General features: G+C 37.2%; 1 protein-coding gene across 3 annotated transcripts in view; it reads right to left on the bottom strand.

Moving 5' to 3' along the window:
• The window catches only part of RPS6KA3 (ribosomal protein S6 kinase A3), a 109842-nt gene that overhangs the window by 8822 nt on the left and 74379 nt on the right, over nt 1–26641 (bottom strand). For all 3 annotated transcript variants that reach the window (XM_084869564.1, XM_084869566.1, XM_084869565.1), the window contains 8 exons: nt 17277–17365; nt 17022–17086; nt 16838–16940; nt 14216–14340; nt 12222–12347; nt 7794–7883; nt 4609–4767; nt 2433–2594 (listed from right to left, as the gene is read on the bottom strand). In XM_084869564.1, coding sequence (XP_084725690.1) covers nt 2433–2594; nt 4609–4767; nt 7794–7883; nt 12222–12347; nt 14216–14340; nt 16838–16940; nt 17022–17086; nt 17277–17365 — 919 coding nt within the window. The remainder of the gene's footprint in view (nt 1–2432; nt 2595–4608; nt 4768–7793; nt 7884–12221; nt 12348–14215; nt 14341–16837; nt 16941–17021; nt 17087–17276; nt 17366–26641) is intronic.

The following is a 26641-nucleotide window of genomic DNA, read 5'->3' as shown; positions in this document are numbered from 1 at the left end:
CCGGTCACTTGACTTATATATATGTATAGATATAGAATAGGAGTTAAATGAACATTTATTGAATGCTGCCTTGGCACATGGAGAACTATGAAGGGAAGTTTCTTATTTAAATGAATATATATGTTGTATGGGGCTATAGAAATGGTTAAAAAAATCAGTACTTTTAAGATCACATGTAACAGCACAAATGATATAGTGTGAAACTGTGTGTGTATATATACTAGTACACACAAGACAGTATTATTAGAAAATAACAAACCCATAAAAATATATTACAACAAAGGTTAAAAGATATGTATATGTATGTGTGTGTGTGTATGTGTATGTGTATATATATTATATATATATAAGTGTGTAATATATATAAAAATAATTTGGTTCACTCAAGCATTTAATAATCACCAACTATAATCAGTCACAAACTGTGACAATCCAAAACAACTCTGACTTAAGAAAATTAGAATCTGGCAGGCAAATAAACATACAGGCTGGGGCAAAAGTAGGCTTATATTTGTTCGTATGGCAAATAATACTATAATTAATAAATAATAATACAAAATAAACTCTGTTGCATGTACTCACAACTATAACCTACTTTTGCCCGACCCTGTTATGTAGTTAACAATTCAACATAATAAATATCATACAAATATGTCTAAAATGCTATGGGTATCAAGATGAGGAAACAATTCATTGTTGATATGAGGAAAGAAGAAAGGCTAGGGGGCAGCCTGCTTGTACTGTGCCTGTAAGTAAGAATTCAGGAGGCAAAAAGAAGAGGTGGGGGAGGATAGAGGACACTCAAAAGGCAGAGGCAAGAGAGCAGAGTATAGTTAGCAACAGTTCTCTATGGCCAGATCTCCAGGTAGGGAATAGTAGAGAGACTGAAGGGATTTTATACACAGGTTGCTAAGGAATTTAGATTTTTTTCTGTAGGCAATCAGATGTCATTGAAGCATTAAACAGGAAAATAAGGAGATGTGTATACCAGAAACAACTCAAGTTACAGAGGAAATGCTGGCAAGAAAAAAGACTGGGGACAAGGCGACCCGAAAGAAAGCAATTTGTAGCCAACTAAGTGAAAGGCTGTGAGGAATTGCACTATTAGAGACTGGGTATATAGAGTAAGGGAAAAAGGCCTGAAATATTTAGAAAACAAAATAGAAAGGATTTGGTAACAGACTGGATGGAGAAAAATGATAAGGAGGCTTTACGGAAGATTCCAAAGTTTTAACTTGGATGACAAAATGGAGAACAGGAGACAAAGAATTAAAAGATAAAGTCTAAGGAGAGTTTAATCATGGACAATATTCTAAAGATGAATTTGGAGGTAGGTTTTGAAGCAAAAAATATTCCAATAAGCCCAGGTATAAATAACAGCTACAGGGTGATTTCTAGAAGAAGATTGCTTGCAAGCAGTAGGAAATACAAAGAAAAACAAGATGGCTAGATTAAGTGGCCTTGCTTGGACACCAATATGTAATATCACTGCATGGCAAAAGCACAGACTTTGCAGCCAGACAGCCTGGGCTCAAATGTAAACCTGACCTCCAGCAAATTACATAACCTTCTCGCTGTGCACCTGGCTTCCTGTAAAATGCTGAAAACAGTACTCACCTCACAGTTATAATGAGAATGGAACTACATGTGGTGAGGATGAAATCAGTTAATATATGTGCCTGGCACATAAGCCTTATATTAAGATCTACTATTATTTTCTATTATCTTGTACATGGTTACTTTTTTTGTTTTAATGCAGTGATAAAGATAGGACATTTTGAGGGCAAAACAGTGGATTTTAGATTTACTGCAATGGGGAACTGCAATTTCTTAAGAAAAGCAGCAGCTTGATCAAAGCAGTGCTTGAAGAAGAATTCAGTAGCTTTGCAGCTCTCGTGGAATGATCGCAGAATGACAAGAGGGAGCAATGTGCACCGAGGCTGAGGCAGTGACCTGAGGGGTGGTGAGGGAAGCAGGGGTTAGGGTGGCATTTCTGTGGATAGAAGAACCCTAAACTGGTTTCAGGGGTTAAGAAATGGTAACCAGTTTTGTAGCTAAGGACAAGATGAGACCATGTATGATGTTTTAGCCTTGGAGATGCAGAAGATAGTGACAAAACCAGGGAATTAGAAATCTATTAGGAAAGGTGTAAAATAAGTGAGTTTCTATTTAGTTCCATGCACCAATAGGCACAAAAGTGATAACAGATAGCTACGGATACAGAAAAACACAAGTCAGGGCAGGAAGAAGGATTATAGGTAGCAGACTGATGATACAATAGACTATCAACAGAAGAAAAAGGATTACTATTTTATTCTAATTATTTGTTGGGTAAGTCTTCAATTAAACAGCTATTAATTATTCTATATTAAATACAGAAAATGAGTTTTTAAATATACTAAAATACTGTAAGCAAACTATTTCATAATTACCTCTGGTGCAACAAAATTTGCAGTATAACAAGGTGTCATGAGAAGACCGTTTTCTGCTCTTAGCTGTTTGGCAAAGCCAAAATCACAAATTCGAATAGATTCTGGATTGCCAGATTCATCCACATAAAGAATGTTGCTAGGTTTTAAGTCTCTGTGAACCACCTAAATGAAATACAAAATAAAGAGGTACATTTACAATACATTTCCATTATAGAAAATTTTTTATTCAAAACTATCAGGGACTACACTTAACAAGATAATGAGTGCTGACCTTTAAATTATCCCATCTTTATAAAATGCTGATAATGTAAGTGTAACTCTAACACAGAACTAGAGCAAAGAGAGAAGAAAGAAAGAGTAGTATTTATCTCCCCCTCTTTTTCCAATTGAGTAAGTGGGTTAAGGAGAAATGGAAATAGCAATAATATCTGTCTCCAGGTTATTCATTCATGAAACAAACATTTATTGAGAGCCTATAATGTGTCGGGGCATTATATAAGGAGTTGCACATATTATGGTGAAGAAGACCCATACATTCTTGCCTTTACATGCTAGGAGCTTACACGGTAGTGGGGAGGCAGAGAATAAATAGGTGAGAGATGGGGCATAACTAGGGAGGTCAGGGAAGATCTCTAGAGAATGTGACATCTGGTTTAAGTTCTTTAGAACAGAACAAACAAGCAGAAGAGTGTCTTCCTGATTGCCCCTAACCACTTCTGCCTGTGGTAGAACAGCATTCTAAGTAGAGGGAACAGCATGTACAATGGTTGTACACAACAAACTTGTGCTAACATGCTCCATGGATCAGGCATAGGGTTTAGGAGTAAAAAGGAAAAAAAAATTCAGTCTTTATGTATTCCCTATTTGCTATCCATGCAACAATGTCTGACACACACACACACACACACACACACACACACACTCCTTTAGAGTTTTGTATTATTTTCCTCCTTTAATCACCTACTTGTACACTTCTTTTTTCATAAGCCTCTCTGACACTCCTATTTAGACTTATGTGTTTCTTCCATCATCAAATTCCAAGTCTACATTCTGATCAATGACTTCAGTTTTAGTTCCTAACATCCTGAACATGATTTCTCCAGATCATTTTAATAACTTCTTACCACCAAGGCACTGAGAAGAAAACTTAGAAGACTTAGATGACTGAAAAGTCATAAATTCTCAAGGAACATTGAATTTTACTAATTTATGGCTACAGTATTAGGTGACTTTTGACCAGTCAGAAGTCAAGAGGTTCTAGTATTAAATCAAAAACAGTCCAAGTGTTCACTTCTCGGGGGCAAAGACAAACACAATGAGAATAAGTAGTGAACATGAACTCCTCCATGTGGCTTGGTGGTTGACGTATGAACCAGGAGGTCACAGCTTCAATTCCTGGTCAGGGCACATGCCCGGGTTGAAGGCTCAATCCCTGATAGGAGTGTATGTAAGGGGCAGCTGATGGATGATTCTTCTCTCATCATTGATGTTTCTATCTCTCTTTCCCTCTCTGAAATCCGTAAAAAATATATTAAGAAAAGAAAATAAACTCCTTAAAAGTAATCTCTTATTTTTTTTCTTGCTCTCATTCCTCTTCACCTCTCCTGTTCTTTTCCTCTTTCTCCCTTCATTTTCTCCTCTCCCCCAATCAATTTTCTTTCCTTTATAAACATTACTTTTATCCTATTTACTGACAACCTGCAGGAAGGAATGAGGACAGCATCTACCTGCCAGATGCCAGGTGACTATTTGGCCTCATCCATTTGAATACACAATTCTTTGGTTCTATTTCCAAACGGGAAATGGGCCCAGTTCTCAAGAATACAGAGTGGTCTAGCAAAATGATGCTATATCTTCTAGTTTAGAAGATCTTATCCACATTTTGTTTGGATGTGTAAGAATTTAATATAAACAAGCTAGGATTTCAAAGTATCACTTCAAGCTTAATGGGGAAAATAGTAGGATAATTAATAGTCGTTATTTTCCATTACATGGATAAAGTAACTTCTACCTTTGTAATTTTAGCTCAAACATAAAGGAAAAAGATATTAATGTGTACTTATATGTGTATACATATATGTGCATACACACACACACACACACACACACACACACACACACATATATATATATATATATATAATACTTATGCACTTAAGATGTTAAAAAGACTTACCCCTTGAGCATGAAGATATTCCACAGTTTTGGTTATAGTAAACAGGACAGCGCTGGCCTCTCGTTCAGAGAAAAATTTCTGTCTAAGAATTTTATCCAGCAATTCACCCCCTTTCATAAGTTCTGTCACTACATACACGTATTTTCCATCATCATATACCTATAAAATTCAACACCAAAATGTAAAAAAAATTATTTGAAGCTTTACATGTGCTCAGAACAAAGTTTTGCATATTAAAGAAAAATTATAACTTACCTTATGTTCAAGGAAATTTTTACTTATCACAACCAATGGAAGATATAAAATTTTGTAAAGTTTTATACAAGTAGACTATTAAAATAGGAATTGATGAGATTGAATGTCAGAAAAATAACTTGTAATTTCCTTCTATGAAACTTAATTCATGGAAATAAAAGTAACTATGGACATTGTATACAAAGGGGCACTGAATTTTTGCACTTAGGGTTTGTTCCTCTTGATCTTTCTATCTCCTGGTGAGGGCAGGGATTGCTACAAAGACATACTCCCGTGATTTTCCTGGAACTTCTGCAAGTGCACACATTCTATATTTATATACACAGTACAATGAATTATTCTGGTTTGGGTTAAATTGAAAATTTAGTAGGAAGATTGCATAGCAAAGAGAAATTCCAGCCAACTACCCAGAAGCACACAATTTTACTCCTGATGGAGAAACTGAATGCTCTCTATAATTTTGGATTTATATTCCAAGCAATCCTGAATTGAAATAACCTCTTTATTAAACTTCAGCCCCTTTTATTTCCCCTTCACCATAGTGTTACTGCATACCTTTATTTAAGTCTCAAAAGAGGTACCAGGTACTGGGGCCCTAAATATGGAAAAAATAAAACAAAGTACCTGCCCTCAAAGTTTTTATTCCAGGAGGGAGAACTAGATGTAGATATAAGAATTTTAAAAATGTTGCAGATGCTGTAATAAAAGAGGGGAAATTTTAGAGACTTTGGAATTTGAAATGAGGGAAGGAGCAAAGATGTAAAAGTAATGACAACATCCTGGCTGGGTGGCTCAGTTGGAGCACCATCCTGCATGTCAAAAGGTTGCGGGTTTGTATCCTGGTCAGGGCACATATTTAGGTTGCGGGTTCCATCCCTGTTCTGGGCTCATATGGGTAGCAACTGATAGATGTTTCTCTCTCACACTGATCTTTCTTTCTGCACCTCTTCTCTCTGTCTCTAAAAAACAAATCAATAAAAAAAATATCCTTGGGGGTGAAGATTAAAAAAAAATGACAGCTTAGGGAGTTTCCAAAGCAAAGATGAGCGAAAGTATCTTTTATACTTCCTTTTTAATTTACTTGGTTGGATTAGAGGTTAGAGTAATTAAAAAGTCACTTAGGTTAAACAGCTTCACATGTTATTTATCATCTATCTATCTACCTACCTACCTACCTATACTTTTTTGACCAGAGGACAGGGAGCAAACCTGCAACCCAGGGACCTGCCCTTGATCAGGAATCAAACCCATGATCCTTCGGTGTGCAGGCTGCCACTCTAACCACTGAAAAACACCAGCCAGGGCAAACAGCTTCACATTTTAATGGAACTAAGTTAACATTCCTCACAGGGGTCCTCAAACTTTTTAAAGTGGGGGCCAGATCACGGTCCCTCAGAGAGCTGGAGGGCCGGACTATATGAACTACTAATTCCTACTGTAACACCTTGGCTGCGCTCACTGCCCAAAAAACCTGGCGGGCAGGATCAGACTCCCCTGGGGGCTGCATGTGGCCCGCGGGCCGTAGTTTAAAGACCCCTGTAATGAGCAGTGAAAAATTATTCCGAGGAAATTGGAATTTTGGTTTGGAAGGAGAAGGGAGGGTAAAGTTCGGAATTCACAAAATCTCACGGGTGAAAGGTGAAAGGTTCCTCAGAAGTCCTCTGGCTCAGCTGGCCACATGACATCTGGTCTACAGCATCAGATATGGCCTTTGAGCCTATATGACTACCATCAGCAAGAGAGGACTTAATGCTGCCTGGGGGAATTCACATCCTTTGTCACGAGCTCTGTTATGATAAAAGTCATAGGTAATAGGGCCATAGCTGGTTTTGCTCAGTGGATAGAGCATTAGCCTGTAGACTGAGGGGTTCTGGGTTCGATTCTGGTTAGGGAAACATGCCCAGGTTGTGGGCTTGATCTCTAGTACTACAATAGTAGGGGGCATGCAGGAGGCAGCTGGAAAATGATTCTCTTTCATCATTGATGTTTCTTTTTTTAAAAATATATATTTTATTGATTTTTTACAGAGAGGAAGGGAGAGAGAGATAGAGAGCTAGAAACGTCGATGAGAGAGAAACATCGACCAGCTGCCTCTTACACACCCCCTACCGGGGATGTGCCCACAACCAAGGTACATGCCCCTGACCGGAATCGAACCTGGGACCTTTCAGTCCACAGACCAATGCCCTACCACTGAGCCAAACCGGTTTCGGCTCATCATTGATGTTTCTATCTTTCTCTCCTTCTCCCTTCCTGTCTGAAATCAATTAAAAAAGTCATTGGTAGCAGGGAAGGGATGCTTCATTTGTCCTGGGGGTGGTAATGGTCAGGGCAGGCTTCCTGGGGGAAGTAATGCTTTAGCAAAGCCAAGTAAAGGAAGAAGATGGTGTTTTCAACTGAGGGAACCATAAATTCAATGACAGGGCAGCACGAGAAAATGAGGTATGTTCAAAAATTTGGATATGCTGCAGCATGGCTGGAGCATAGAGAGTGTGAGGAAGTGTGCAAACTACTATGGATGGAGGAAGGCAGGGACCAGAGGTGATGAAGGGTATGAACTGTAGGCAGGAAAGTAACATGGTTAGATATGAGTGCAGTTCTCCCTGGCAGTACTGTGAAAGACAGTTTGGGGAATCCATGGAGTGTGTGATACTAGTCAATCTTGAACATTAATGAATACTCAAATGTTATAGTTAATGCAAATATTAAAACCAATAATGTCAATAAAACTTTTCTCTTTATCACAAAAGTAGAAACATTAACTATATAAATGTATTTTTCTTAATAACTAAAATTATGTTATATATGTTGTGTTGCAATCTGTTTTTGTTTACTATATTCAGTTATTTATCTACCACATGATTTCTGTAAATAATCCAGATTCAAGTTAGACAACTGATTCAAATTTCTACATTAAAGAAACTACTTACATCCTTTAGAGTAATAATGTTTGGATGCTGTCCATAACGAAGAAGAATTTCTATTTCCTCTGTTGGGTCTCTCTTGCTTTTATCAATAATCTAAGAGGCAAATAATAATTACAAAATCTCATGAACTCTACAGTTATAAACCTTAAGTATTTATAGCTACAGACAATGGGTAGCATCATATGTAAACGCCATATATATACATATATATATACACATATATATATATATATATACACACACATATATATATATGTATATATATATATACCAGTTTTACTCAAATATCTGGCCAGATTGTCTAATCAAAATTCAAAACCCAGTCTTGGATGTAGATGACAAAACTGTAAACTCTATGCCCAGAATCACATTTTCACTAGGTCTCTCCAGTTTAAGTGTGCAGTAAGCTAGGACTTACTAAAACTCAAAAGCTTCAAGAAAAGATACCAAGAACACAGTTAACCTTTTTCTTTCATCCTTAAACATCTTAAACTTTGGGAAACTCAGTCAACGTCTAAGTCTGTCAACACAGATAGCAATATATACAAGGTGCCCCCAAAACATGTATACACACTTTAACAGCTGATAGCTCAGTTGATGTTTCTTTCTTTTCAGCCAGACTAAGTTTTGAACAAAGGAATTGTATCCCAAAATGCTACTGGAAGTTTAAAACTGAAGTTGAAGTACAAACACCGCTTTTATAATTATTCAAAGTGTACATACATTTTTTGGGGACACAGAGACATATATATATCAGCACTACTAGCATCTGTGTATTCAATTTACTAATTTACTTTCCTTCCTTTAATAAAATGCTTCAATGAAATATCCCATTAGTTGTAAGCTACTTATAAAAATTAATTAACGGTTCAGTAGAGCAAGATTATTTTTGAAGCTAGGCAGAAAGCTAAGCAGAAAACCACACCTAAAATTTTACTTGGCTAGAATCAAGTTTAATTATTATAATAAAGCCCTTTAAAATACTAATGTAGCTTTCCAACCCTTTTATGTTGGCTGCTTCTTAAAAATACTTCTCTTAATGTTTTAATGTAAAGTAATATTGCTAAATAAGGTTTGCTTTCATTTCATCCAAAAGGCAGTTGGAAATAAATTTTGTGACCTTATTCTCTTTCTTTTTTTTCATGTATAGGGTGTAATATTACGGGAAGGCCATAGTATCCTGCCACCTGTAGAGAGGAAGCCCAGTTGCTTTTGGATGTGTTATACACAGAGGAGCCACTCTTCAAGCGCTCTGCTCTCTTCACACCCAACTTATTTTCAATTTTAAAACTGCAAAGTAATTAATGTATGCAATAAACACCCAAATGCTCTAGCAACGTAGCTTGCAACTCTCAACATGAGCTAAATATGCTATTTGAAATGGACTTAGTTGCAAAATGGTTCTGTGGTTGGAAAACAGGGAAGACAGACATATAGATGTCCACTGCAATTGATTGTAAATAATAGTGTGGAATTAGGCAAATGGATGATTAAGAGGAAAAGTATATGGAATAGACATGCTAATTCAAGGGATATGTCCTAGGGTTAGTCTTCTGAGAACCAAAATACATCGGAAGTGTTATTTTTGGCAACATTCTGATCTTCGAATCTGAGCCCAGCTCACATTAAATCCATACTTATGCTTGTGGATCTTAGCTTTACAGTAATTTCACTAGAATCAAGTTGTGCTGGGATTGGTTTTATGATTCTAATTTAAGCTACAATAATCCACAAATAGTTTCAAGATAATCTCAAGGTTTTGGTATACAGCTACTAATTTCTGTAATTCAAAGAGGGCATCAGGACATTTTTGCTTTTTTCTGATGTGTTTATGGAGGCAAGGTACATTCTTAAACTGTCTACAAAGTACATTATTCACTGTATCTTTTTTCATGTAAGTAATTTCTATGTGCCCCAAATTTCATTGTGAGCAATGAGTATACAAGCAAATTAAAATGTATTTCTGGTTTATCTTTATAGCTGACAAAAAGCCTTATATACAATGATGTTTTTTAAAAGCAATTAGATATAAGTTTAGAATAGTAAATAATTTTTGTGTGTATATGTCTTCTCAGATAATTGCTATCTACACTAATAAAAGAGTAATTTGCTAATTAGACTGGGAGACCTTCTGGAGACCTTCTGGACAAAGCAGGGGGCTTGGCTGGCCTGCAAACCACCCCCAAAAGGACCTCAGCCCCTCACCCAGGCTGGCCACGTCCCCCCAGCGGGGACCCTCAACCTGATGGGGGCATGGCCAGCCTGCAAATGGCCCTCAGCCCCTTGCCCAGGCTGGCCCCATCCACCAAGGGGACCCCCACCTTGATCCGGGACTCCCTTCAGGACAGACCAGCCGGCCTCCACCTGTGCACCAGGCCTCTATCTATACTAATAAAAGGGTAATATGTTCATTAGGCTGGGAGACCTTTTTGGATATCCTTCTGGACAAAGCCATGGTGGCGGGGCTGAGGCAGAGGCAGTTAGGGGTGGTCAGGCCAGGAGGGGAGGGCAGTTGGGGTGATCAGCCTGGCAGAGGACAGTTGGGGGGCAAGCAGGATGGCGGAGGGGGGGGGAGTTGGAGGTGTGAAGGCCAGCAATGGGGCAGTTGGAGGACATGCAGGCCGGAAGGTAGAGTGGTTAGTGGCAATAAAGCAGGCAGGCAGGTGAGCAGTTAGAAGCCAGCAGACCCAGATTGCAAGAGGAATGTCCCGACTGCCAGTTTAGGCCCAATCCCACAGGGATAAGGCTGGCAAGGGGGAACAGTTGGGGCAAGACAGTAGGACATCCCCAGAGGAATTCCAGATTGGAGAGGGTGCAGGCCAGGCTGAGTGACATCCCCCCTTCCCCGTGCACGAATTTCATACACTGGGCCACTAGTTTATAACAATAAAAGTGTAATATGCTAATTAGACTGATCGTCCTTCCAGATGTCCTTCCAGACGAAGCTGAGGCGGGTGGGCAGGGTCTGAGGCAAGGCAGAGGTGGCAGAGGCCCTGGTGGCTGAGGGCTGAGGCTGCCAATGCAGCGGCAGGGGCCGAACCCCTTGCATAAATTTAATGCATTGGGCCTCTAGTGACATAAAACATTCATTTTCATTTTTACATATGAAATCATCTTATGTAATAAAAGGTTAATATACAAATTGACTGAATGGCAGAACAACCAGTTGCAATGATGCACACTGACCACCAGGGAGCAGATGCTCAACGTAGGAGCTGCCCCCTCATGGTCAGTGCGCTTCCACAGGGGGAGCTCCTCTCAGCCAGAAGTCTTGCACCTCGCTCACTGCTGACAAGCTCAGAGGCGGTGGTGAGAGCCTCTCCCTTCTCTGTGGCAGGCGGACATCCCCAAAGGGGTCCCTGACTGTGAGAGGGGTGCAGGCTGGGCTGAGAGAGACCCCCCCACGCTACACACACCTCCAGTGAACGAATGTCATGGACCAGGCATCTAGTACTATATATTTAGATAAATAGATGGGTGGATGGAAATAATCCCAATTAATGTCACTCTTCCACTGACTAAACAGGAGCTGCCCATACTTAAAGACTATTTCTAAACTTGCAGGTAAGTCGAAAGCTTTAGACATTACTTGAATTGCTTGCAATGGGAGAGCAAAGGCTACCATTCCAATAAGTGAAAAGGCAGAGACTTGATTGATATTTGTTCACTTTCAACTAAAGGTTTGCAACTCAAACTTTATCATAGAGCCATGTGTCCTGGTTTTGACTTGGAAAAATCTTGCTGCCTTAGAACACCTGAAGAAATTAAAATAGCTAATAATAAATTTAATGTTAGTGGTTATTCTTTTACTAGAGGCCTGGTGCATGAAATTCGTGCACGGGTAGGCTCCATAGGCCTGGCTGGCTATCAGGGCCAATCAGGCTTTCCGGCTGCCTGCTGCTGACCAGGGCTTTCCTTCGTTCCATGCTGCCCCCTGGCTGTCAGCGAATATCATAGCGAGTGATTGAACCAGTTTTCTGGTCAAACTCCCGAGGGGACACTTGCATATTAGCCTTTTATATATATTTGTTCACAGATCCTTTTAAATGTGAAGAAAGGTATGAACACTGTTGCTAGAAAAATGTAAACATACATTTGGTATAAAATCTTGAATAATACCCTGACACCTTGACTATAAAATGGGAGGCTTCTGAAAGCAAAAGGGGTGCTACAAAAAAATCAGGTCAGTGTAAACCAATACTGCCCCAAGCAAACTGGATGTACGCTACCTTACCTTTTTAGCTCACAGGGGAATCCACTGTAATGGATGGTTCTCTGGTAATCACTAGCCAGATATTTGAAGTAACTTTATCTTTTTATAACAAAAGGCATGTTTACCAAAGAAGAAGAACATAATGTTTTACTGGTACTGGTACTGACATGCATGAATAAAAACTATTAACGTTGCATTTTAAATCTAAAAATACTAACCTTTACTGCAAACTCCATGTTTGTGGCTTTATGTATACATCTCTTGCAAACGGAGTAGGAGCCAACTCCAATATCTTCTTTCACTTCATATCCATCAGTAAACTGAATACTATTCCTGTGCAACTGCTACAAACACAATTATAAATTGACAAAGAGTTCTATACTGACTTTGGTACATTTCATAACAAGGGGATATATTACTCAACATGAATTATTGATGTTAACTATAAATGAATATTAATAAAAATAAAAACCAATCTTTACATCATTTATTCTTCCACAACTGTATATTTTAGAAGTGTTTACAATAAAACGTGCAGCATGAAATAGGCCTTTTAAAAAAGCTTAAGTTAGATTCATAAATTAAATATGTACAACAGAATATGCAGAACTACTTGACAGGCTGACAGCCTTGCCTGTGACTGAGCACCAAATACCTTTGCAAATAGGGAGAAGTTTGACACCTGGATTGAACATCTGTATTTTTGTCTCAGATGTACCACTTGTAGGTTGGGTAATCTTGAACTTGTGTTTTCTCAGAGGATAATGGTGAGGATTAAATAACGTTATTTGAAGGTGATACTTATTATCATCATTTGGACTATCTGTAGCCATACCTTCCTTTCTCCACCCTCAAGTCATAGCTTTAATACAACTTGTGCTAGAGAAGCCATCCATGGGCTAAGGACTAATAACATGGAGGATGATGAACAGTAAATTACTGGTCCCATAAACACACTGAAGGAAGTTCTGCTGCCCTGGGCTACAGTGATAGATCCTCCCACCCCCATGCCTATGAGCTTCATATAAGTTAAAAGTTGAATTCTATAGATTATGTTTGTAATTTCTATGTTAGGTACAGAAATTATCTCTTTAAAACTTGCCATACACCACAGGGTTGTCACAGTAAAAGAGACAGACTATTTTAACATGAACTTTGTTAAAAAAACAAACACTATTTAAACTGGTTTTCTAGGTAGTGGAGAAAGCAACATGATTGACTCATAAAATAAACTTTAGAGCAAAAGCAACTTAATTATCAAGCAAATTCAAGCACTAATTCCCTCTGTGATTAGGAAGATGAATTAAATTTATTTTTCCATGATACTAGAATGAGAAGAAATAAATCTAATGTTTTGTACTTGTGTACTCTAGTAACATTTAATAATAGTTCAGTCTCCTGTTACAAACACACCTACATATCTAGAAACCTGCTACTGTGGTTTTTAGATTTTTCTCCAGCTCTGATAATCATGTGGGATAATGAGAGGAGGCACCCTAAGACAGTACACCCATAACCATTTCTGCATAATGACAATGGGGCTCCATAAGAACAAGGACACAAAACTTAGCAGACTTAAGATTTAAGTTCATTTTTATTTCTTAAATGTTTCTATGACAGAGGTTGGCAAACTATGGCCTGAGGCCAAATCTGGTTCACTATTAGTTTTTCTAAATAAAGTTTTATTGGAACACAGAGATGCACATTCATTTTTGTATTGTCAATGGCTGCTTTTGTGCTGCAATGGCAGAGCTAAGTAGTTGCAATAGAGATCATATAGCCTACAAAGCCTCACGTATTTATCATGTGGCCCTTTACAGAAAAAGTCTGCTGACCCTTCTTCTAAGGTAATCAGGGGACCAGGGAATCAGGGAATCATAGCTGACCTGATAGAGGCAGAGGTTGAAACAAACTAGGCCTGATAAACATTTTGAGGCACAGGACAGGGGAGAGACAAGATGGTGATATTTATCTCAACTCTCTTAGAATTCTAATCCTATCTCATTATCCCAAGTCAGACAAGTATTCAGGATTCTGGTGCGTGCAACCTTTTCAAAGGCATACGAAAGAAACTTCTAAGAATAACATCAATGATATATAAAATGTATTTTAAGCTGCTCACCTAAGTCAGCAGATAAAATCTAAGCTAATCATTCATACAATGAACTACATCTTACATTTCAAACTTAAAACTACTTACACATTTACTCACCTGAACAATTGAATGCACACCAACTGTCTGCATAGCTTGGCTTTCGTCATCTGAGGTAATAGCAACAAAACTAAACCCCCGAAAAAGCTGATGTGCATTAGCACTAGGTGGAATGCCAGGTGAATCTGAAAAGAATAATAAATTACCAAGAAGGTGATTATTTTGAAAGACAATTAAAGGAAGAACTGTCCACATTATAACCTTTCACTTTTTCTCAGGCACCTAGTACTTTCAGGATAACCCAAGGAGGCACTGTACCAGATCTACCCTGATGGCTTATTGCCATAACTCTAATACCATATTCCTACAGAGTCCAGAAAATAGCTAATTCATTTAAGAATATAATAAATCGATGAATTACTGGGCTAAAATGCTATTCTAAATTAGCACTGTCCCATAGCTGTGATGAACATTTTCTTTATCTGTGCTGACCAAAATGGTAGCCACTAGCCAAATGCAGCTACTCAGCATCTGAAATGTGGTTAGTATGACTGGTAAACAAAAATTTTAATTTTAATTAACTTAAGTTTAAATAACCACATGTGGCTATTGGCTACCATATTGGATGGTGCAGCCCTAAATGGTAACCTACCAATGCTATGGCTTCTGATTAGGAGGGGGATACAAGGGTGACCTACAGATAATTTAGGAGAAAAGAATTTAGTTCAGTGGCCTCAATACATAATGTTAGAATCTAAAAATCTAAACTACAAGTTAAAAATTATTATATATATTTAAGGATCAAAAGTAATTTCTAGGATAATCATGGTATGCAATTCTTAAAATATATTTATGACACAACAATGTATTGTTATTCAAATTATTTATTGGAATCTACTGGCATTAATAAAAGTAGAAAAATGCTTTTACAGTATAGCTAATGTTCATTTTAAAGACATAAATATAAACACAATTAGACATACTAATATTTATAAACATACTTTAAAGGCTAAGGGCAAGCAAAAAATAAATAGGCAAATATACTTAAACATCAACTCTGTATAAAGGTCTTTTTGAACATCAGCTTGATATTCTCAGCAATATATATTATTTAGTGAATTTTAAACCAATTATTATACTGAAGAATTTGCTAAAAGAACCTATCTGGGCAGAATCCAATATAGAATTGCTCTATTCTGAGATTTTTCCTCTACCAGGACAAATTGTATTGAGAAAGCAAAGTAAAAGAAGACTACATATCAACTCTATGCATATCACTATCCATGTATTTGCTAAAATTTTGTTCATGCATTAATCCAAATTTCTAACACTGTCTTGTAAAATGAATAAAAACCCATCAATGCTCAATGCAGGTTGTGAAGATTTTGTCTGGAAAGCTTTATAGCAAGGTTTGAGTGATATAGTAATATTCTATAGAAAATATATGTAAGTACACTTTCTATTTATTTACTTGTCAATGATAAACCTCGGGTCCAGTACAACTAAATTAGAGAGTATTAGAGAACAAAACACATCATTATATATAAACATAAGCTAATTAATTAAATATAGATGATCATTTCAAAGATTATTTTGATAATAAAGCATGATTCAGGATATGATTCATTTTGAAGTTATCAATCTTCATGTAAAGTTTAACTTATGTTTGGGATTTGAACTTTACAAGTACTTCCAGACTATAACTTAATATTAGAATTTTATTTTATTTTTAAAAATATATAATTTTTTGATTTTTCTACAGAGAGGAAGGAAGAAGGATAGAAAGTTAGAAACATCAATGAGAGAGAAACATCAATTAGCTGCCTCCTGCACACTCTCCACTGGGAATGTGCTCACAACCAAGGTACATGCCCTTGACTTGAATCGAACCCGGGATCCTTCAGTCTGGAGGCCGAAGCTCTATCCACTGAGCCAACGCGGTTAGGGCTAATATTAGAATTTTAAAGAGAACTATTTATACTAAAGAATATTTCATGTAAAAATAGCTATAAATAAATAAACACACAAATAGTTTTTCCATATAAATAGAATCAAAATTTAAGGCACAATATAATTTGCTACAAGATTTCACAAGGATCTTAACTGCTTTGAAATGCTGTAAAGAATTTCCTAATTATTTAGTTTCTAGAGGCCTGATGCACGGAATTCATGCAAGAGTAGGCCTTCCTTCCCTTGCTGCTGGCACCGACTTCCCTCTGGCACATGGGACCTGGGCTTCCCTCATAGCCCTGGTTTTATCCGGTAGGTCGTGGGGAAGGACATTCGGTCTAATTAGCATATTACGTTTTTATTATTATAGATTGTGTCAGGGCTGGGGTGTGAATGGGAAACATGAAGATAGCATAAAAATTAAACTGGAAAAGTTTTCCTGATTGAACAAGAAAAAGATTATTGCCCGCCAGTGTGGCTCAGTGGTTGAGCATTGACTCATGCACCAGGCGGTTGCCAGTTCAACTTTGGTTACTGCACATGTTTGGATTGCTGGCTCAATCCCCAGTAGGAGGTTTTCAGGAGGTAGCCAATCAATGATGTTTCTCTCTCATCAATGTTTCTATCTCTCTATCCTCTCCCTAACCCTCTCTCTAAAAATCAATAAAAACATATTCTAAACAAATTAAAAATATAATGTCTTATATTTGGGTTTTCATGTTTCCTTCTTACCTTTGGGAGTTTTTGCAGTAAATTCAGGATCAAAATAGAATGTATCTTCAGGCCTGCCAGTTGCGGGTTTAAAAGGTGGATGAATTTCTCTTCTGTATAGTTTCTGAAGGAAAAAAAGAGAGACTTAGACATGTGTTAATTATAAAAAAAAAAAATTCAAGTAAGTTTTTCATTCTATACTTACATTCCAATCTATTGTTGAGAAAAATAAATGTCTTTTAATTTCTTCCACTCCATCTGGTCCTGCACCTATCAACAATTAACCAGTTTTGATTAAATGGTAATTTTATTTCAAGGAGGAATATATATTATTTATTTAGTCTTCACTTTCAATATTTGTCCTAATAGTTCATAATCCCACAACAACAAAAATATCAGCCCCCTTCCCCCCAAACCAAATACCAACAAACACACAAAAGAATAAAAAGAAAAAATTTACCTAATCTGTTTGCAGGATTTCGTTTGAAAAGCATTCGTAAAAGACTCTGGGCTTCAGGACTCAAAAACTGTGGCATCCCAAGTTTAGCTCTAAATAATAAATCCACATAATAACATTTTAATTTTTTTAGGTATTTATATTTTATTTTTAAAATTAAAATTTTTATCTTAAGATAATTGTGGATTCATACTCAGTTGTAAGAAACAATAGAGAGATCATGTGTACCCTTCTTCATTTCTATAATTTTGTCATTTTAAGAATGTTATGTAAATGAGATCATATAGTAGATAAGCTTTTTTTTTTTTTACTCAGCATGAATTTCCTTCAGATGTATCTAAGTTATTGTGTATATTGAGAGTTCATTCCTTTTTATTGCTAAGTAATAGTATTCCATAGCATGGATGTACCACATTTTGTTTATTTACCTGTTAAAGCATATCTGGATTGTGTCCAGTTTTGGGCTACTACAAATAAAGTTGTTAAGAACATTTGTGTATAAAGTTTTGGTGTGAACACATAATAATTTTATTCCATAATGCCCCAATGAACTTTTCATTTTTCAGAATTTTACAAAAAGCACAATTGTGAGAGTAAGATCATCTGAGTCCTAGTTCTGGCTCTTTTCTAAGAACTTTGTGACCTTGGGCAAGCCAATCCCCTTGGGCCAGTTACTGCTTCTTCAGGAACAAGCAGATGGGACATTAGATTACTGGTTTTCAAACTGTACCCTTGAAACCCCTTTTCAAAAGGAATTTAAGAAATCCAATATTTAAAACTGCTAAATGAACACGTGCTTCTGATGTTTATTTTTCTCTCTCATTCCCTTTAACAGCTATGCAGGGAAGAGGAGCTGGTGGGAAAGGGGTCTGTGGAATATCTGAGTTTGTAGCACACAGTCTGAAAACCACTGGTCTGGATGAGCTTGAAGGTCTGTTTCAACTCTAATATATAATTTTATTCTTTTATCCAACCTACAAATTATGGAAACCAATGATTCTATAAGTATGAAAATAGTAACAGTTGGAGAAAATGGCTAGCAGAGAAATTTCTATTTCAGAAATAGATACACTTATTATTCAGCTACTATGAGCTACTATGTGCTATTGCTTAGTGCTGAAGGTATAGAGATAAAAACAGCCTCCAATGGGTAGTAGGGAAGATGGATATAGATAATCCTGGTATTTTTAAGAGACAAATCCAGAAGGACATATGGAGAGAATGCTAAGGGAACAATAGGGAATATCGAATTTAGCATAAGAAATTGTGAAAGGTCTTCAATGCAATTTAAAGGTTGAGAATTTATTCATTTAGCTAGTGTTTCTCCAACATTTTATTAAATAGCATTAATCTCTCTAGATAGTTAACAAAACATTTTCATGATCCAATGAGTTTGTAGAATGCTATCTATTATACCCCCCTGCTGAAACCATAGAATTTAATACATTACATATAAAAGGCTGAGACATCTAGAGTAAAAAAAAAAAATCAGTATTTTTCTAAACATTTGTTTCTAACAACTCTCAGAGAATATGCATTAACATCTTGAGTTAGGGTTTTGTTGAACAAATCTGGGGAAACATTTCTGTTTAGGTAATAGGGATACAACAGTGGTCTTTAAACAATGGACTAACATGACCAGATTCATTTTCAAGAAGGTAACTCCAAGGGTACTATAAAGTTATCTGGAGTGGGAAGCCTGGTCGGTAATAGACATTCTATTTAGGAGCTTTGGCCCAATAGTGCGGGTGGGACATCACCTTGGTCTGAAAACTGTAAGCAGTTCAATGCAAAGGAAAGGCTAAGACACAAGAATATTCCTGACAGCAAATTTGCTGAATACCTGCATATGCAAGAAAGGAATAAAAAATGATTTCCAGGTTTCTGGCTGCATGGAAATGATACTAATTGGGACTACAAGAGGAAAAGTACAGCAAATAGAGATAAAAACGTTAAGTCCTGCATGTCATATATTTTGGGAGAACTAGGCAAGGAAATAAATTAAAATATAGGTCTGGTGTCTTGTAATTAAGGTAAGAAAGTGTGATTTAGGAGTAATTAAAATGCTGAAAGTAGTTATAAGGAAAGTGAGCACACAGAGGGGCAAAAAGCATATTAGAGATGAAACCCTAGGTAACAAGAACATTTAAAAGTGATCAGAATAAGGACAATCTGGGCATCAAAGATAACGAATGTAATTGGCTGAATCACACTGATTATTAAATCCCACAAGTTCATTATAGGGAAAAAGGCAAAACTAACATAAAAACCCAAGTCATTGGACACAACCCCCAATGAAAGTGATTAGGGCTCTCACAATTGAAAATAACTAGAAATTTACTTTGCCTTTCTTCTTTGAGCCTTATTTAAAGGTAATTAAATAGCCCTAGTTCAAGAGGAAAAGTTCACTGTTTCAAAAACAAAACAAAACAAAAAAAAACAAAAAAACAAACAAAAAAAAAACCACCCCAAAACACAACCACACAACTAATAAAGAATAAAAGTAATAGAAAACCACTATTTTGAATCTCTAGTAAAGTAATTGTTTCAAGTAATGATTATCAATAGATGAAACCTACAGACGAGAGCCTGACAGGGAACTTTACAAGAAAGGAATCAGTTGTATCCACGGGAACTATGTAATCGTTTAAAGTGGAACAACCAGATGTTGTAAGCCTCTTGATGTGATGCAAAAGCACAAGCTAGGAAATAATCTTGCCAAAAAAGTTTAACCAGAAAACAGGATAAAGAAACAAGTTAAATGGTATCACAAGGAGAAGAAAGATATTTGCATGCTCCTACAAAAAGACTTAATTGTTATGTTACTATGGTAGCAAGAGAGCCACCAGAACTGATTTAAACCTATTCAATTGATGAAAGACAACTTGCCCAGGTGTGCATAATTGTTGTTTTTGCAAACAACCAATGGCTTTCTGCGAAAATTAGCTAAACAAGAATGGGCTGCCTCCACTAACCACACCTGAATCAGCTGATCAACAATAGTCCCACCCAAGTAACCACATTCTTACAGATGATGTCAATCCACTTAAGGCCCTGAAAAGCTGCTGTCTTGAGATCCACCCTTCCCCAAAACCATATAAAGGAACAGTGGTCTGCTTTCCTTGGAGAGACTCTACTGAACCAGCATTGCCTTCCCTTACTATAGTAAGAATACAACCAGCTTTATGCTTTTTGTTTCAGACATTGAGAGTGGTCTTATCTTTTCACAAGATAAAATTAGAAAAAAGAATTCTAAACTGACTGACTTGGTTCCTACAAGTAAGTGCCAGGGGGGAAGGAGGGGGCAGGAGTAGAACATTCTAGATCAGCGTTTTTCAACCGCTGTTCCCCTGGTGTGCCGTAGGTGCAGACAAGACAAGAATTTTATAATTTTTCACTATTTTGTTTACTTAATATTTCATAATAAAGTAATTATAAAATACTTTCTTTGTGTTTATTTGATTCCTATTCAAGAGAATTACTTTATATATAGTCAATGTAGGCACAGAGTTAAATTTTTTAACATTTTCTAATGGTGGTGTGCCTCGTGATTTTTTTCATGAAACAAGTGTGCCTTTGCCCAAAAAAGGTTGAAAAACACTGTTCTAGATGAACAGAAGCTTAAGAAATACAACCAAATGAAATGAGCAGACTTAATTTGGGACTATAAAAACACCGTTTTGGAGACTATCTGAAAAATCTGGTTAAACACTGGTATTAGATGATACCCAAGCATTATTACTACTTTTGTTAGATGTGGTTATGTAAGAAAACATCCATACTTTTTAGTGATGCAAACTGAAGTAGGTGAGAAATGACATGATTGGAATGCTTAAAATATTTCAGTAAATTAGGAAAAAAGGATACTTGAAACAAATGTCACAAAATCTTGATGACTGTTGAATCTGGGTGACTGATATATGTGTACTCACTGTATTATTCTATTTTGCAAATTTATGTTTGAACATTTCATAATTAAAAAGAGAAAGGCAAGCAGAGAAAGAATGGTCAAGCAAGAGACCAAAAGAGGAATGGTTAGAGATAGGAGAAGCCAATGCAAGCAGGAAAAACTAAGAGGGGAGGGAGTGGCCAATAATGTCAAAGATTTCTCAGACCTTCCTTAACTGTCCCATCTACCAGTAAAATGGCTCCTGCCCTTGCCCACACACTTCAAGAGTACCCTGGTTTATTATCCCTATTCCTCATATTAATATCTTAAATTATTACATTTATTTGTTTAAATATTAATTCCTATCTGCCGCAGTAGAATGCAAACTCTCACCACAGAAGATCTTGTCAGTCTTGTTCACACTGCATCCTAAATTAATCTGTAGAAAGACCTCAGTCATCTGCTGAATGAATTGTGTGAACACATGGTAAAAAGTTACCTTTCTAATAATCTGCCACTGGATTAAGCAACTAGATCACTCATGACAATAGTGAGAGAAGTTTCAATAGAGTGGTGGGAAGGAATGACAGAATAAAAGCAGCTCAAAAATGCTAAAAGAAAGACCACTCTTGAAAGAGGCTTGTGTTGAAACGACGCAGGAAGATGGTGCAGAAACTTGGAAGGCAAGGCAGGTTATTAAAAAGTTGTTTCTCTTTTCCAACACTAGAGTGTGTGTGTTAGCTTAAAGAAAAGGGCCAGCGTAGATGGGAGTGATGAAGGTTCAGTGAACATTTATACAGCAAACATTTTAAAACCCTTTTTTATTGTGAAGAAAAACACAAAGTACAAAACAATCCAACCCAGAATACACAGCTCAATGATTTACCACAAAGTGAATAGTCATCTGACTAAGAAATGTAACATTGCCAGAAACCCTCATCCAATGAAACCACTTTCCTTATTTTGCCTCAGGCTCTTCTGATCTAAATGTAGACCCTAGAATCTAGGCTTTAGTTTGTCTGTTTTTAAAACTTCATAATAGCATTCATTCTTTTGTGTCTGAACTGCCTTTGCTTAACATTCTTATAAGATTTATCCAAGTTGTTGCATATAACTGTGGTTTGTTCATTTTCTTTGCTATATGGTACATTACACCAATGGGCTAAAGGCCTCAGCCTGTTTTTATATGGCTTTCAAGCTAGAAATGGTTTTTTTTTTTTGGTTTTTTTTACATGTTTTAAGTATTGGAAACAAAAAATAAACATTAGGAATATGTGCCAGAGAGTGTGTCTGGCCTGAAAAACCTAAAATATTTACAGATAGTATGTCAACCCCTGCTGTATTCCATTATATGGTATGTATACTAGAGGCCTGGTGCACAAAATTTGTGCACAGGGCGGGAGTCCCTTAGCCCAGCCTGCACCTCTCAAATCCAGGACCCCTTGAGGGACATCCCTCTCACAATCTAGGACTGCTGGCTCCTAACTGCTTGCCTGCCTAATCGCCTCTAACCCCTCCATCTGCCTGCCTGATTGCCCCTAACTGCTCCCCTGCTAGCCTGATCACACCTAACTGCCTCTGCCTCAGCCCCACACCGATACCCAGGCTTCCCTCCTCTGGCCAGCCACAGGCACCTGAGACCCCAAGCTTCGCCTGGGCCCTGCTTTGCCAGGAAGGACACCTGGAAGGTCCTTTGGAAGACATCTGGTCTAATTAGCATATTACCTTTTTATTAGTATAGATACCATAATTATTAATCCATTCTACAGTTAATGATTGATCCAGTTTCCATTTTTTGACTATGACAAATAATGGTGTTATGAACATCTTTGTAATTGTTTTTGATGTGCAAATACCTTGATGCACATAAACTAGTACATGCCTAAAAGTGGAATTATTGGATGAAGATATATGATCTCAGAAGATAATACCGCTTTCCAAAGTGGTTATAAAAATATTTACATTCATTCCAGCTATGCATAAAAGTTACCACTGCTCCATATCCTGTCAGTACTTTGTACTGTTAGCCTTCTTACTGTTAGTCATTCTGGTGGGTATGTGGTTGTAGCTTGTTGTGGCTTTAACTTGCATTTTCTGATTAATGAGGGTAAGCATCTTTTTAGAAGTTTATTGGCCAATGAAGTCCCTATGTTCTGTACCCATGTTTCTATTAGGCTGTCTTTTTCTTATTAATTGACTGGAGCTCTTGATATATTCTGGACATAAGCCCTTTGTTGGTTATGTGTGTCACAATTTTCTTCTCTAATCTTTCACAATGGAATCTTTTGATGAGAAAAAGTTATTGATTTTAATGTAGTAATCATATACCAATCTTTTCTTTTATAACTAGTGCTTTTTGTGTTTGAAGACTACTCTTCCTACCCCTAAGATCATGAAAATATTCTTCCATACGCTTCTAGAATATTTTTTGCCTTTTTACATAAGCAAGTATGTATGGATACACATATACACACATATACATATAGGTATGTAATATACTTGGAAATGATTTTTGTGTTTGGTGTGAGATAGGGGTTATATTATTTATTTTTTTACTCGAACACCAATTTTTCCAGTATGATTTATTTTTAAAATGCTGTTCTTTTTCTACTGCTCTTTCAATGGTTGCAAATCAAGTGTTCATATATGTATAGGTTTGTTACTGGGTTCTATATTCTACTGCATAAGTCTATTTTCTATACTTGTGTCAATGGCATATTTTCTAATTATAGTTACAGTAAAACTTGACACTTGGTAAAGCAAGTCTTCCTATCTTGAACTTCTTCAGAGTGTGTTAGTTATTTTTGGTCCTTTGTATTACCTTATTAGAATCAAGTTCCACACAAAAAACTTGTTAGGACCTAAATTTGATTTGCATTTAAGCTATAGTTATACTGTCCAATATGGTAGCCACTAGCCACAGACAGACAGTGAACACTTGAGATGTGGCGGGCCCAATTGTAAATGTAAAATGCAAATCGAGTTTCAAATAACTATGAAAAAATACATACATCATTAATCATTTTAAATGTTGATTACATGTTGAAATGTTAATGTACTGATATACTGGATCAAATAAAATATATTAGTCATTTCAAAAACTGTGTTTTTGAAAACTGTCATTAGTGATTTTGGCATTGTGCAGCCACCACAGACTACACTTACACAAACCTAGGTATATGTAGTATAGCTTTCGACATACTTAGGATCTATAGTATAGCCCAGTGGTCAGCAAACTCATTAGTCAACAGAGCCACATATCAACAGTACGACTGAAATTTCTTTTGAGAGCCAAATTTTTTAAACTTAAACTATATAGGTAGGTGCATTGTTATTAACTTAATTAGGGTACTCCTAAGCTGGCCTTTGCAAAATACGCCATCAATCTGATTGCGGTACATTCAAGGGGCCAAAGAACCGCATGTGGTTTGCAAGCCGCAGTTTGCCAACCACTGGTATAGCCTATTGCTCCAAGTGTACACACCTGTATAGCATGTTACTCTACTGAATATTGTAGGCAATTATAACCCAATGTAAACACAGTGTATATAATTATATGTGCTCTACTTTTATATGATTGGCAAGCAGCGCAGTAGGGTTGTTTACACCAGCATCACCACAAACACCTGAGTGATGAGTCACAACCACAATACAGTGGCTATGATGTCACTAAGCAATAGAAATTTTCAGCTCCATTATAATCTTATGGGACCATCATCATATATGAGGTCCATCATTGACTGAAACATTGTTATACAGTGCATTGCTATATAAAAAACAATTTTAATTTTCTTACTTTTTTAATGCTGCTACTAGAAAATTGAAAATTATTCATGTCGCTCAAATTATGTTTCTTCGGATAACATTGAGCTATAGAACTCACATTTTTATAACACGGCTCTGTTATAATACGAATATAGTACAACCTTCCATGTTATTATGGTCTTTTAAATTTTTTAAAATAAAATGCCCTAGTTTTCTGCAGAGTTTTTATATAACTTTTGCTAGATTAATCCCCAGGTATTTGACATTATCATATAACTGGAGGCCCAGTACATGAATTTGTGCACGGGTGGGGTCCAGCTGGCCTGGCCCCAATTGGGTCCAATCAGGGCCGGGCCATGGGCAATTGGCTGGTGGGCCCCACCCCCAATTGGGGTTGGGGATGGATCTACGGTGGGGGAAAGGCTGTAGGAGGTTGACTGGCTGGACCCCACCCTCCTATGGGGTGCGGGAGCTGACTGGGACCATTAGCCTGGGGGAGGGGTCATGGGTGGTTATCAGCCAGCCCTGCCCCTGATCGGGGTTGGGGGGGCCTATCTGAGGCAGGGCCAGCCAGGGGGAGGGACTGTAGGCTGATCAGGGTGATGGAAGCCCATAGGGGGCAGGGACAGTCAGGGGGAGGTGCTATATGAGGTTGGCGAGCCAGCCCCGCCCCTATTGGGGTGTGGTGTGTGATCGGGGTGGGGCTGGCCAGAGGGAGGGGCTTCTGGCCTATCTTGGTGGGGGCGGAGGAGGCTCCTGCCACTGTCACTGCCACTGCACTCCCCAGCCATGAGCTGGTTGGTGAGCTCGACTTCTGACTGAGTAGTGCTCCCCTGTGAGAGTGCACTGACCACCAGGGAGCAGCTTCTGCATTGAGCATCTGACTCCTGGTGGTCAGTGAGCATCATATTGACTGGTTATTCTACCATTCGGTCAATTTGCATATTAGCCTTTTATTATATAGGATTATAAACAGCATTCTTTGTTGCTGGTATAAAGACATGAAATAGATTTTACTGACTTTTTATCCAGGAACTTTGCTAAACTCATTAATTCCAAGACTTTATATAAAGATTGTATTTTCTATGGGCATGATCATGTGTTATCTAAATAATGACAATTATATTTCTTCCTTAAACCTTAAACCTTTAAAAAAAATCTTAAAACTTCTGCTGAAATCGGTTTGGCTCAATGGATAGAGCGTCAGCCTGTGGACTGAAAGGTCCTGGGTTCGGTTCCGGTTAAGGGCATGTACCCTTGTTGCGGGCACATTCCCAGTAGGGGATGTGCAAGAGGCAGCTGATCTATGTTTCTCTCTCATCGATGTTTCTAACTCTCTATCCCTCTCTCTTCCTCTCTGTAAAAAATCAATAAAATATATTTTAAAAAAAATCTTAAAACTTCTTTTGCTTGTCTTGCTGTTCTTGTTAGTAGTTCCAGGACAATGTGAACAGAAGTGAAATAACGGGCATCCTTGTCATATTCCAAATCTCAAATGTAAAGCTTTTAATACTTCATTAACAGAAAGACAATAGGAGTACTCTAAATGGAGTTTATTTGTATTTAAACCACATAATACTAATGTCGTAATATTGAAGAATTTCTTAGTTATATTTTACACTACAGCCAACACTCAAAAATCTTATTGATTTCAGACAGTAAAGGAGAGGGAGAGAGAGACTAAAACATCAATGATGAAAGAGAATCATTGATG

The sequence above is a fragment of the Pipistrellus hanaki genome, assembly GCF_964339955.1.
Source record: "Pipistrellus hanaki genome assembly, chromosome: X".
NCBI lineage: Eukaryota > Metazoa > Chordata > Mammalia > Chiroptera > Vespertilionidae > Pipistrellus > Pipistrellus hanaki.
This window is presented reverse-complemented; position numbering and strand designations above follow the sequence as displayed.